The 11,484-nt window shown below is 54.3% G+C and overlaps 2 protein-coding genes across 2 annotated transcripts; both read right to left on the minus strand.

Annotated features, from left to right (window-relative positions):
• Nucleotides 1-5,767: 5,767 nt before the first annotated feature.
• PG986_009448 (uncharacterized protein) lies at nt 5,768-7,470 on the minus strand (the record flags this gene model as incomplete). The annotated part of the gene is made up of 4 exons (XM_066845670.1): nt 5,768-5,806; nt 6,238-6,357; nt 6,592-6,890; nt 7,068-7,470. The coding sequence occupies 4 exons, from the start codon at nt 7,468-7,470 to the stop codon at nt 5,768-5,770; spliced, it is 861 nt and encodes a 286-aa protein (XP_066698068.1).
• Nucleotides 7,471-8,124: 654 nt separating this feature from the next.
• On the minus strand, nt 8,125-11,300 carry PG986_009449 (vacuolar membrane protein; the record flags this gene model as incomplete). The annotated part of the gene is made up of 5 exons (XM_066845671.1): nt 8,125-9,474; nt 9,538-9,873; nt 9,927-10,802; nt 10,865-10,990; nt 11,049-11,300. The coding sequence occupies 5 exons, from the start codon at nt 11,298-11,300 to the stop codon at nt 8,125-8,127; spliced, it is 2,940 nt and encodes a 979-aa protein (XP_066698069.1).
• Nucleotides 11,301-11,484: the final 184 nt, after the last annotated feature.

An 11,484-nucleotide genomic window follows, 5' to 3' on the forward strand; every position in this document is an offset into this window, starting at 1 on the left:
GAGAGATGCGATTAGGGGCTCGTAGGTTGACTGGGTCTTCTCTCACGAACGTCTGGTTCTTGAGAGGGCCACGACACGCCACTCCATTCCGCAGCCAATAGAGGCGATTGCGGGGTGGCCCGGGTCTCCCTTTGCCCCTTTCTCCTACGACTCTGCGCGTTACTCTTGTCCAAAACTCACGATGCATCAAGAATAGCCTTGCGATCGCGGGAACTGAGTGGTGGACCGTGGTCTAGACCCTCGAGAGCAGGTACCCCGGTATACCGAAAGCAGACGAGGCACCGCTTACCATAGGCAGATGGGGTCAGATTCCGGGTGTGGCCGCATTATCGTGAAGCCCGCCCCGCCAAGACCTCTTCTTTTTTTTCTTTTTTTTTCTCCCTCTGTCCCCTTCCCCCCCCCATCGAACTTGAGCGCATCGTCACTCCTGAGGGCCAGCCCAGCCCAGACAAACCCCCGTTTACCCAAAGAGGGAACTTGTCGCGCCCCCTCTAGTCCCCAGCCAATGAGCCAAAGACCGGACACATCTGGTGCTGAGGGGCCGGAAATCTATCGATATGTCGGCACGTTACTGTATAGTATAGCCATGCACCAACGACGGAGCAATCAAGCGCAAAGGCACGTTGGCCCACTTCTCTGCGAACAACATGACAGGCAATAACAAAAGTCCGGGGTTGGTGATGATGACGACAACAATGATGACAGGCCGCCGCCGCTGTTGCCCTTTCTGCTCTGGGTGAATTCAGGAACAGTTGCGGAGGGGGGGGCGTAAGCGCATGGCACAGGGATGTGAGAGGTACGGCTAGTAGCAGCCAGGACGCTATACCCGAAGCTGCTCCAGCTGCATTTCGGCCTAAACCCAGTCCATCCAAGTCTCTGGGGATCAACGACACCAAAAGCGGCCATCCAGCACTAGTCGTAGTCCCATCACACCCAATTGCTGATTAGATCTTACTCCACGGAGATGACTTCAATAATCCTCCTCCTCCTCCTCTTCCTCCTCCTTCCTCTACACACGGCGATATGCAGCCTCATATCGACCTGCCTGAGTGCCTACATATTCTATAACGACGTGAGAACTAGCGATTGCTACGCTACCGCGTATGGCAGCTGACGAATCGCACGGGTGTGTGGATGGATGGATGGAGGGTCTATTCCGTCAAGGAGGGGCATCTTTCCTCCTCCGCAACCCCGTGAAATCCTGCCAAGATCCCATCTCGCCCCCAAGCGAGGGAGGTCTTCACTGTTTCTCCCTGCGCAATAAAGGCCGCAGGGCATGGCGGCGTTTGGTGTCACTGTGCGTTCACTACACGAGCCGCTTGTGCCGTTTGGGATTTTCCGCCTCAAGCGCCATCGAGGTTAGGAAGCCTGCGGCTACGTGAACCCGATGTGTATGCGGGTAACACACGCGCGCGCGCACACACACATATTACTGTCTACTGCGTACTCGCTTGCATACAGGACCGACCGTGCCGCTGCCTGCGGCTGTGTACTGTGTTCGAGTTTCCATCACAAATATGACAGGTCGGTTTTCCGTCATATGTTTGCTGACCAGGGGGGCCCTTCGGGCTCAACACCCAGTCCAACGGCTCTTCCTCATACACTTGGATGTGATAGGTCATTTGATGAGAGAGAGGGAGAGACAGAATGGACGTTATATAATATACATGCAAACACAAATACATCCCCGGATCACCGTCAAGCTTGCATGTACATTACATACATACATACAAGTCCCCGGCAGGCAGGCGGGTTCGGGATAGTGGCCCTTTCCTTCCATAACACCCCGCTGGGTCGATCTGATTTTTGATGCCGTCGATATCCAGCCAGCCAGCCCAGTTGAGATGGCTGCAAGACGCGAATGGACCCTCAACCGCCGCTCTCAGCAAGCCACGCCGACTGCGTTGCCCTTCAGATATCGGGCCATCAACACTTTCTTGTCTAGACTCTAGTAGCCTCTTGTCGCTAAACGTAAGTGATATATAGTAGAGATCAGCATTCGTCCGCGTTAGCCGGCCGGCAATATCTTGCGAGCCACACTGCCGAGCCGAGCGGGCTAGAGCGATGGAGATGACGCCACTATCCAGCATCGATATAGGCTTTCGAAGCGAGGCTCGAGCCTCCAAACTCGGAGATGGTGCTGTACATGTATTCTAGGGCAAGCCAGCTGAACCTGAGGGGTGTTGGACAAGGGTATGATACCAAACCGCAGGTGACACGTCGAAGCAGGAGAGCACAAGTTTGATTGCCCCGTTGCGGGTGGCCAGCACCAAGCCCCAAAAGCAAACCACATGTCGGCATATAGGCATTGGGACTCCATTCCAAAGGAACCACGCCGATTTGGTGACAGTTCCTACCTAGGACAACTATGTACTTGCCTTCCTTATGTAATCATCAAGAGCAAGCTTGCGTTTGGTGGGCGATGAATCATGCCCACTCACTCGTCAAGTCCCAAAGACGATGTGATATACTTAGAACATGTGGTCGTCAGGCCCCAATCCTCCGCCTCCGACTGCTAAGCGCTCGGCGGTGGACAGCTACCCATTACGCCGGCCTTAGCTCGGGTGCCCGGTGCTACTCTTGCAGTCGAGAGAAGATAGAGTGCGGCAGCTCTGTACAGCGTGATTGGACGGTGCTAGAGAAGGTGGCTGTCGGTGTTTCCCCCTCCTGCCTCCCTTTCTCCAAAGATGATGATGTCCCCCTCCCTCTACTTGCACCTCCTCCCACTACCACCCTCCCCTTCGGCGGATGCGAATGGTCTCCCCACATGGATCTACCTGAGCAAAGGCCTTACGTACACACTACCACCTCGGCCACATATGCAGAAGGCGCTTGCGGTCGAACATGCATCTACCACTAAGGAACAACAGTATGCGTGGAAAGCGGCGATCGTCAGCTTGGGCGTTCCCGGAATCCTCCAATGAACCGGCAGCGTCTTGGCGGAGCAAGTGAGAGAGAGAGCTACGGGGCTGGACTAAATTAGCGTCCTCCGTTGATATCTACAAAGATGTACTTGTACGTATGGATGTACGTCGGTATGAACGGAAGGTATACCTAGGCAGGTATGGACGCAAGGTGGAAATCGGCCGAGAGGGCAACCAACACCCGAAGCCGAAATGCGTTATGATGTGTACAGTGCAGTCCATGTATACACATGCACATATGCATGGTCAGCGACGCTCCATGCTTGGTGTAACGCCAACGCGAAAACCTCGGTGCAGATCAGGACATTTCATCAGGACGCGTTATAACAGGAGTGTAGATTTTACGGAATCCAAGTAAGGTGCCTATACTCACGTCACCACCATCCATGGAGAGAGGATCGGAATCTGCCCTCGGTTTCCTCGGGGCTGCTTCTGCTGCGAGCGAACGTCTTCTGAGACGTCGACGATGCACGTCATCTTACATTGGGCGAGATGGGCATGCGGATGCTGCAATGTAGGTAGGGAGACGAAACCCTGCTGCTAGTGATCGACCCGCATTGCATTCATCAAAAGTTTCCTTTCTCTTTTTTTTTCCCTTGCCGTGCATAAGGGCGTAGGATCCCCATCAACGATAAGAGGAGCATGGCTAGCAGTTTAGACGGCGTCGGGTGTCGGTGCCTCTGGGTATGTAAGTAGTCGAAGATTGAAAATATGCCGAGGTCGTTCGTTCGTTCTGTTGCCGCGTCAAATCCAATCGATTGTGGCACGACTATCAGGCCGGTCGTCTAGACTTTCCGTTTCCGTCCACGGCCGTCTCCTCGGTTCGGCTTCGATGTTCAGTCAATCAGTCAATCAATGGGGTATGTACGGTACGTAAGACGTAAGTCTCCCCCATACTTTGGGTCTGCCGCCGTCTGAAAATGGCCATCTCCATCTCCATCTCCATCTCCATCTCCATCTCCACCTCCATCCACGGGGCAGGGCAGAAGGAAGCGGTGTTGAATTTGGGGAACGGCCCAGGCCAAGACTCAACTCAACTCGACGTCGCATCGGGAAACTTGCAAAAGCCACACACCCAACCGAAAGTGAAAGAGCCTCTTTTCAGCCCTCGATACATATGTCTAACACGATTGCATCTTTCAAGCCTGCCCAGCCTGTCTCAACAAAAGAAGAACCCCAACCCAAGAGTTGGGAACTGCTGTACGTAGGGGGAGAAAGAAGGAAAAAGGATGCCTCGCCTCGACATGTGATAACCCACACACACACACACACACACACACACACATCCCATTCCGGCTTCCCAACAACCAACGACAACGCGAGCCCCTACCCGGCTATCCATGATGATTCGATAGGTTTCATTCGTTTCCCCCAACCAAGTCCACCCACACACACACTACAAAGAAGTCGAAACGCCAGCCACACTTTACTGCTTCATTAGCCTTTTTTCTCTTATCGAGAGCTATCAGGCACACCCTCAATCTACTTGTTCATGGATGACGCTTGCCGTCCGCGCCACCACCTTCAGCCATCCCGCATTGATTGGTCGCTGCTAGGTGAAGTTCGAGGTCAGTCTCATCCCTTCCACCCCCTACATAGTCCGGCAGCCACACTCTGATCCGGGAGGGTCAGTAGTACCAAGCCTTTCCCAGAGTATTTGTCACGATGCCCGGATGTCTCATGTCGCTTAAGTAAAGACGATACTACGTTGGACTTGCTTGTCGCTCTACTGCCACGGCCTTTTCCTTGCGCGAGTGAGTTGCATCATACGGGCGGAAAAGGAGGGGAGTAGACCAGGCAGTGTGGAGGGGCGCAACTCTTTCCTCTCCGTTCTTAGGGCCCGTCACGTTCCAGGGTCCATCGCGGCTGGCCATCGAGCGGGAGGCGGAGAAAGAAAAATAAGAAGAGCCCGCCGACGAGACTAGCAATTAGGTAGGGAGGCTCCGGCCGAAGACGAGACACACCAGGCCGATTAGGCTTTCAGCGAGATTGTGGCAGTAAATGTGCCATCAAGGTGCAAGCACATCTCCCTACACCATCGCGAGGATTTGACGTCCATCTACGACGGGCAAAGTTGTCGCCTGCTCTACTCTATCTGCCGCCCCGCCGCCAAGTCGCCCGAAGAAGAGAACCCGGCTCCAAAGACTTTCTTGTCTGGGTGGTTCTGGCCACCATATTATAGCACACAGTGCCTTGCTATCGCCGACTTTTCTTTTTTATGACTCGCGGCCGCTGGAAGCCGCCGCTCGGAGAGTGCTCCGAGGTGCGCCAAAGGACGCGCCAACTGATTCGTCACGGGCAAGAGCTATCATCAACGTCGAACTACCATGCTAAGCGGCTGGTGTCGGCATCATCGCATGGCCTCTTTGAGTGGTGAGGATAACGTTGCATCCCATGGTAAAATCCATCGATTCAACCTAGATCCGAAAGGAAGGAACTGGGCAGAGACGCATATATCTGACTCGTGATATTACTACTCCTACTACGCGACCAGGAGCACAACCGCCCTAGCAGTAGCAGTGACCCTCCTGCCCCGAATTAACGTTTCCGGCTTGCCGTGCACCCCTTGAGAGAAAATAACGATATCCCTGCTTCCGAAATAATACGACATTTGCGCGCTACTGGTCGAGAGGGAAAAAGCATGCAGGAACTGTGTGACAGGGTCAAATCCACGGATGTCGTTGGCTGGCGGGAGAAGGGAGAAAATGCTGTTGATGTTGGTTTTATTGGTGCCACCCGCAAATCTCCTGACGGAACAATCATGACCTCGGTATCGCCTCGTAGTTTGTTTGCTACCGAGAACCGGCGCCCACTCTTTCTTCCATCTCTGATCCGAACAACCTTCAAACGATCCCGGCCATCCTTCCCATTGGGGCCACGGGCTGTGCTGATATACGGGGATCCCAGTGATTAGTATATCCGTCTATAATAGGGGCCATCAATAAGGTCCAGCGCGGCCTTGCGTCGTAGTTCGCGTTGGTCAGTCAGCGAGTCAGGCAAGGTATGTTTCTAGCAACTAGCAATGGAAAGGTGGGTTTCAAACCCGGGGTGGTGGAGACCCGGATGCGCAGGAGGAAGGAAGGAAGATAAGGAAGGACTTGGGATGGGAATGGGATGGGACGTCAAACAGGTTGCATATTCGGCTATCTCGGTGTGGCAAGATGCGGCCCATCACCGCAACGCACTGGCGCTCATAACCGAAGGATATGCAACTCTGGGGCGCAGTTATGGAGGAAGCGGGAAAGAAGCAGATAATGCCTTGGCATAGCAATAGAACCGCATCATAGTCGGTCTGCGAAGGTTTGCAACTCACCTGGCGGCCCTGTGCTTGGATTTGTGCCTGCACTCGCGCAGCATCGAGTCTCTCCTGAGCGGCGCGGTGGCTCCGGATCTTGACCTGCTCAAGTCGCTGCTGGAGCTGACGCGGCATATCCTGCGAGTCAAACAACATGTCAGTTTACAATCCATAAGAGTTTTAGTGATATATATCAGTACACGCATGGAATGGTATTATTCAGTCGGGCGTCGTATACAGGTACCGAATGCTCGTTTACACATCCGCGTGGTCTTCTCCTGTCACCTTAGAGACTCATGCGCACATGTACAGCCGTGTACGAAAGGGGCGAAGCTAAATAACGATAACATGAACAGCAGCTTCCTCACTTACCTGCAAAAAAACCTCCCGCGGCAACGGCCCCATGGCCGGCCAGATCCCGTAGTGCCGAAGCGCCGCGTTCAGCCCGCGCCAGCCGCGCTCCGGCTCGCCCGCCGACTCGACCGCCATCATGTCGGTGAACCCCCGGAGGCTGAGGAGCGGCATGCCGCCGTACGGGATCTGGTTGCGGCCCCGGTGGCGCACCACCGTCTTGTGGTCAAAGTACCACGCCTCGCAGCAGGCCTTGAGCTCGTAGTCGGCTAGGTCCTCGGACGTGTAGAGGAAGTTGCCGCCTTTGAGGTTTGATTTCCCTGTTGGGCAGCGTCCATCATTGCTGGGTCAGTAGTCATCGTACCAGTTGTTGACGACAGGAGGGGTTTCTATCTGGTGCTTTGACAGCTGGGGAAATGAGCAAACATGGGTGGAAGGAAAGCAAGATTCACTTACAAATGTTGTCCTCCGTAAGAAACCCGTTCAAGTCCAAGAACCCCGATAACGCCTCCGGCCTAATATGCCCTGCCCGGCCGGGATCCAGACGTCCAAAGAAGGCAGCCATGAGCGCCTCGAAAAGGGGGTGGGCGCGCCGTCCGGGTGGAACAGCGGCGTCCACCTGGCCATAGGTGTGCCACCACCACCGCCACCGCCGCCGCTGTCACCAGAGAACGACACGGCCTGCGGCAGTGGCGCCTGGGCAGGGAAGGAGCATGGAGGCTGGGCATAGCCAGTCCAAGCGCCTTGCTGGTACTGCTGATACTGCTGCTGTTGTTGCTGAGCAGGAGAGAGTCTAGGTGGCAAGGGCGGTTTGTTGTTGTCGTTGCTGACATCGGGCGGGATGGGCGTGTGGATTTCGTACCCCGGAGGTCGGGGTGGAATAGGCGGCGGGATATCCATTACGAACTATCTAGGTACCTAGCTTAGATGCCACGGGCACTTAGTATGCCGAGGTTAGAAGAGGAGAAGCTTAGATCGGATGGGCATCGATCTACAGTTTGATCTTAGGACGTCAATAGTTTCTGGTGTCAATATCTTAGGGCCGAGAAGAAGAGCTCCTGGAAGTGCCCAGCTGATCCCTTTTGAGGGCATGGCATGCTCCCTCCCATCAACAACCCCAACCTCAGCCGCACGGAGTTTTGGATTCTCTGATTGGCCTTCCTCGCTTGTATGGACGCCAAGATTCCGTTATTGATTTTTGCATTTGAGACCATGCCCGTCACGGATTTCAGCTCATTCTCGACTGGAACGAGGGCAGCACTTTTCGGCAGTTGTGGTGTGAAGGATGGCAAGTAGAACAAGCGCCACCAGCACACAACTTCCTGTCATGTGTCAAAGCAACATCAAGTACGAAGCAGTAAACTAGCAAGGAAACATTCATCACCTGCTCGCAATAGTTCCACGAAACACCTCACAGCCCCCTATAGTTCACGCGTAGAAACGATGCTTGTAAGGGTGAAGCCCAATATTGGGTCATGCTTCGTATCATTTCATATTCATCAAAAGGGGTAATACAGACTAGTTGTAGATGACCTAAAACGCTCGTTCATCTTCTTATTCGATGGCAGACCCGCTCCCCATAACCCCCTGTCCGAACCACTGCGCCACTGTCTTGAACCGCTCGTCGCCCTTGCTCTTCGTGAGCGCGTCCTTGAACAAGTCGTGCCGGTCGGCCCGCTCCTCCTGGCTCCGCTTCATCGCGCGCACCGCCTGGTTGCTGCCCGCGCAGACGGGGCACTCCGTTTCGGCTCCGTCGCTGCCCCCTTGCTTCAAGCAACGCTGGTGGAAGCTGTGCTTGCAGAGGAAGTGTACAGCCGGCAGCTCGAGCGCGCCGCCGCAGCCGGGGCACCGCTGCGCCTGGAACACGGCCGGCTTCGCCCCGAGCTCGGCGATCTCGGCCCGTTTCTGCTCCGTCTCCTTGCGGAAGCTGTTGATCTGCCGGCGGTTCGCCGCGATCTCGCGCCGTTCACGCGATATAGTCTCAGTCAGGTATGGCTTGATCATACCCATGGTGGCAACTGCGTTGGCGCCGAGTGTTTGAATCACCTGCAAGGGAGCCATGAGCCCGTCATCGTCGATACGTTTGAGCACGCTGGCCAGCTCCTCCGGGCCCGCTTCCTCGAGGACCGCTGGGTCGGAGGTGAAGTACGCAAGTGCAGCGGGGTAGAGCTGCGGCTCTTCGGGCCCGTACTTGCGAAGCGCCTTGATGGCACCACGCGTGTCTTTGGCACTAGTGTAAGAGCGGAAGATGTCGAAGAGCAGACCTGACTGCTCTTTGACAAGTATTGTCCCGTCGCGGAACGCTGACAGGTGTGACAATAGCAGAATGTTGGAGTTCTCGATTGGCATGTCTCGACCAGAGATGAGATTCTTCGCCTTGGCCTCCCATTCCTCCCGCTCCTCGCCTTTCTTTTGGTTGGCTTTGTGCAGATACATCTCGAATAGAGTTGTATACAAATCGGACTTATCCGTGTCCTTCAGGTACTCCTCCTTCAGGCATGCCTCGAGGAAAACGATGAATTCCTCTGGGTGATCTATGAACGAAGAGAATGCAGTCCGAGGAGCTGGTGTTTCGTATGCAGGTGCCTCAATCAAGCTGGGGTCTATCGTCCGTTCATTGTCGCCAGCTTTTACCCGAGCCGGCCCCTGAGAAGGAGGCGTGGAAATATTCGAGCTGTTCATGTAAGGCAAAGGCAATAAGTTGGTTAGGTTCTGGACTGCATTTGCAGTCCCGGTAGCAAGTCCACCGAGCGCACCACCGGATGGCGATGGAGGTCGCTCCGGGGACACTACATGCACTCTGGGCTTATATGACCCTGTGTAGTAGTCAATGAAAATCTGCGTTGCCTCTTTCGGGCAATGTTCAAGAAGAACCCTCGCGTATTTCATCAGATTCGGATATGCCTAGAAGCCTTGATTAGCTTACCGGTTACAAGTCGGGCTCTCGGTGAGCGAAGATCCACCTACAGAGTCAGGGTCCAGATGCCAGATGAAGTCAAGGGCGTCCTTGTAGTTCTTGGAATCTTCTATCAGAATATCGACAACCAACTCATTCTCGCCATGCTTCGTGGCAAGGTAAGCAGCTTGGTCAAAGTAACCCCCTTGCCTGCACATGGTGATTGCTGTATCCAAGTCGAATTTGAGGTCTCCTTCAGACTTGATAAACTTCTCCAACTTCTCAACGTCTTTGAGCTTGGCGTAGCAGTTCAGCAGTAGTGTCGTGTGGTCAGCAGTGGCTTTATGGTGTTCATGCAACTCCTCCAAGTATTCAATAAGATTATGTATCCTTTGGGTATCGAGGAACTGGGTGTGTTAGTTTGTTTTCAAGCACCCCGTATTTCGACGCGAAAACCCACCTTCCTGATAACCTGTGACGGTTCTGTATTGTCAATGGCCTTGATGTACTGAGACATGGCATTGTCGTAGTCGCCTTTCTGATATAAGTGATCACCATACCGGCGGTAGATGACGTTCTGCTGTTGCTTGTCCATGCCCGATTCCTTGGCCAGGTTTATGGCCAACGGATACAGGTTGCGTTGGTAGAGTAGCTCTAGACGCTGATGAAGAGTCTTCTCATGGTATCGATTGACTTTACCGTCGTCGGTCAGTATGAAGAGATCACCCCATACCTCAAACAGTGTCTTCACTTTGGATATTAAAGTCTCGGTATGTGCAACTATCTGCAACCTGGGATCGACCATGGTGAAGGTTGAGGCGTTGAAGAGCGACTCGGTGCTTCCGCCTCCGAATCTACGCCGCATATTGTTTGAGTCGCCGCCTCTCGAGGAAGAAGGCGGCGAGACAAGGGCGACATAATCTTGGTAGGTTGAGGCCAATGTTGTCGCGCCGTCGTTGGCAAAGCATATCCCCCTTTCGTCCGATTTGTAGTAGCACACGGCATCGTCTCGGACTACAATGACATCGCCATCTTTCTTGTTGGTTGTCATGCACCCGACAGCACACCCGGAGTCTTCGACAGTTCGGGGCGGTTGGCCTTGACCTTTGCCGGAAATGACCAATTTCAGGAGTCGGGATGTCGTTGCGACGAAAAGGGTGTTGGCCTTAGAATCGCCTATGAATTCCACACCAGTAACTGGCTCTTCCGACTCGTATACGATGCGTTGCTTCGTCCCTCGATCGTGGATTAAATCGCCCCGTATGACCGTGACTGCTCCGTTCGCAAACCCGACTGCCAATTGCGAGAGGTCGTCAAGGGCCGTGAAGGCAGAAACCTAGCACGCGTCAGGACCTCGGTTAGGTGAAATTCAACACGCACCCATCCAGGATGGCTTACCGGGTACTGCTTCCTTCCATTGTGTACACTGAGCGTGCTCAAGCAGGTCGGAAGCCCCGTCTTCTTGACGGGTTTATCGAGGGCCCATACTTTCAATACCGGCTCGCTGCTCAGGTCTTCCTGCTGCTTATCAGCATTTTATTATCGTCCCGTTTGTATCGGCTTCACCTACGGCAACAGTAACCAACAGGCTTGTGCCTTCGACCTGGCGCATGTGTGCTATCCGACCGGATTCGTGCGCCTGGAAGCTCCGGACCACCTTCCAGCTCGGACCGATGATGCGCACGTATCCATCGAAGCTGCCGAGGAATAGGCTGTCGGAGCCAGAGCACACGCTAGATACCTCGTTGTTCTCGAAAAAGATCGCGTCTCGTCGTCGCCCAGTTTGACCTGGCTCACTTCGAAGAAGTCGAATGCTTTCCACTGCGCGGTGCATTTCGAGGTTAGTCTCGGTACCGAATAACGGATTGACTGGCTGTACAGGGTCATGGATACCTACCAAAAGCAATGCCATGATCAGTTATCTGAGCGAACGAGTTGGTTTATTACGGTAGCATGGCGCTTGTTGTCGCTGTATTGAAGATGCCCTGAGCCCGCTGTCGTCACTCCGGTTGCTGGTG

This window comes from Apiospora aurea (assembly GCF_038362705.1).
Source record: "Apiospora aurea strain CBS 24483 chromosome Unknown utg000006l_segment0_segment0, whole genome shotgun sequence".
Lineage (NCBI taxonomy): Eukaryota > Fungi > Ascomycota > Sordariomycetes > Amphisphaeriales > Apiosporaceae > Apiospora > Apiospora aurea.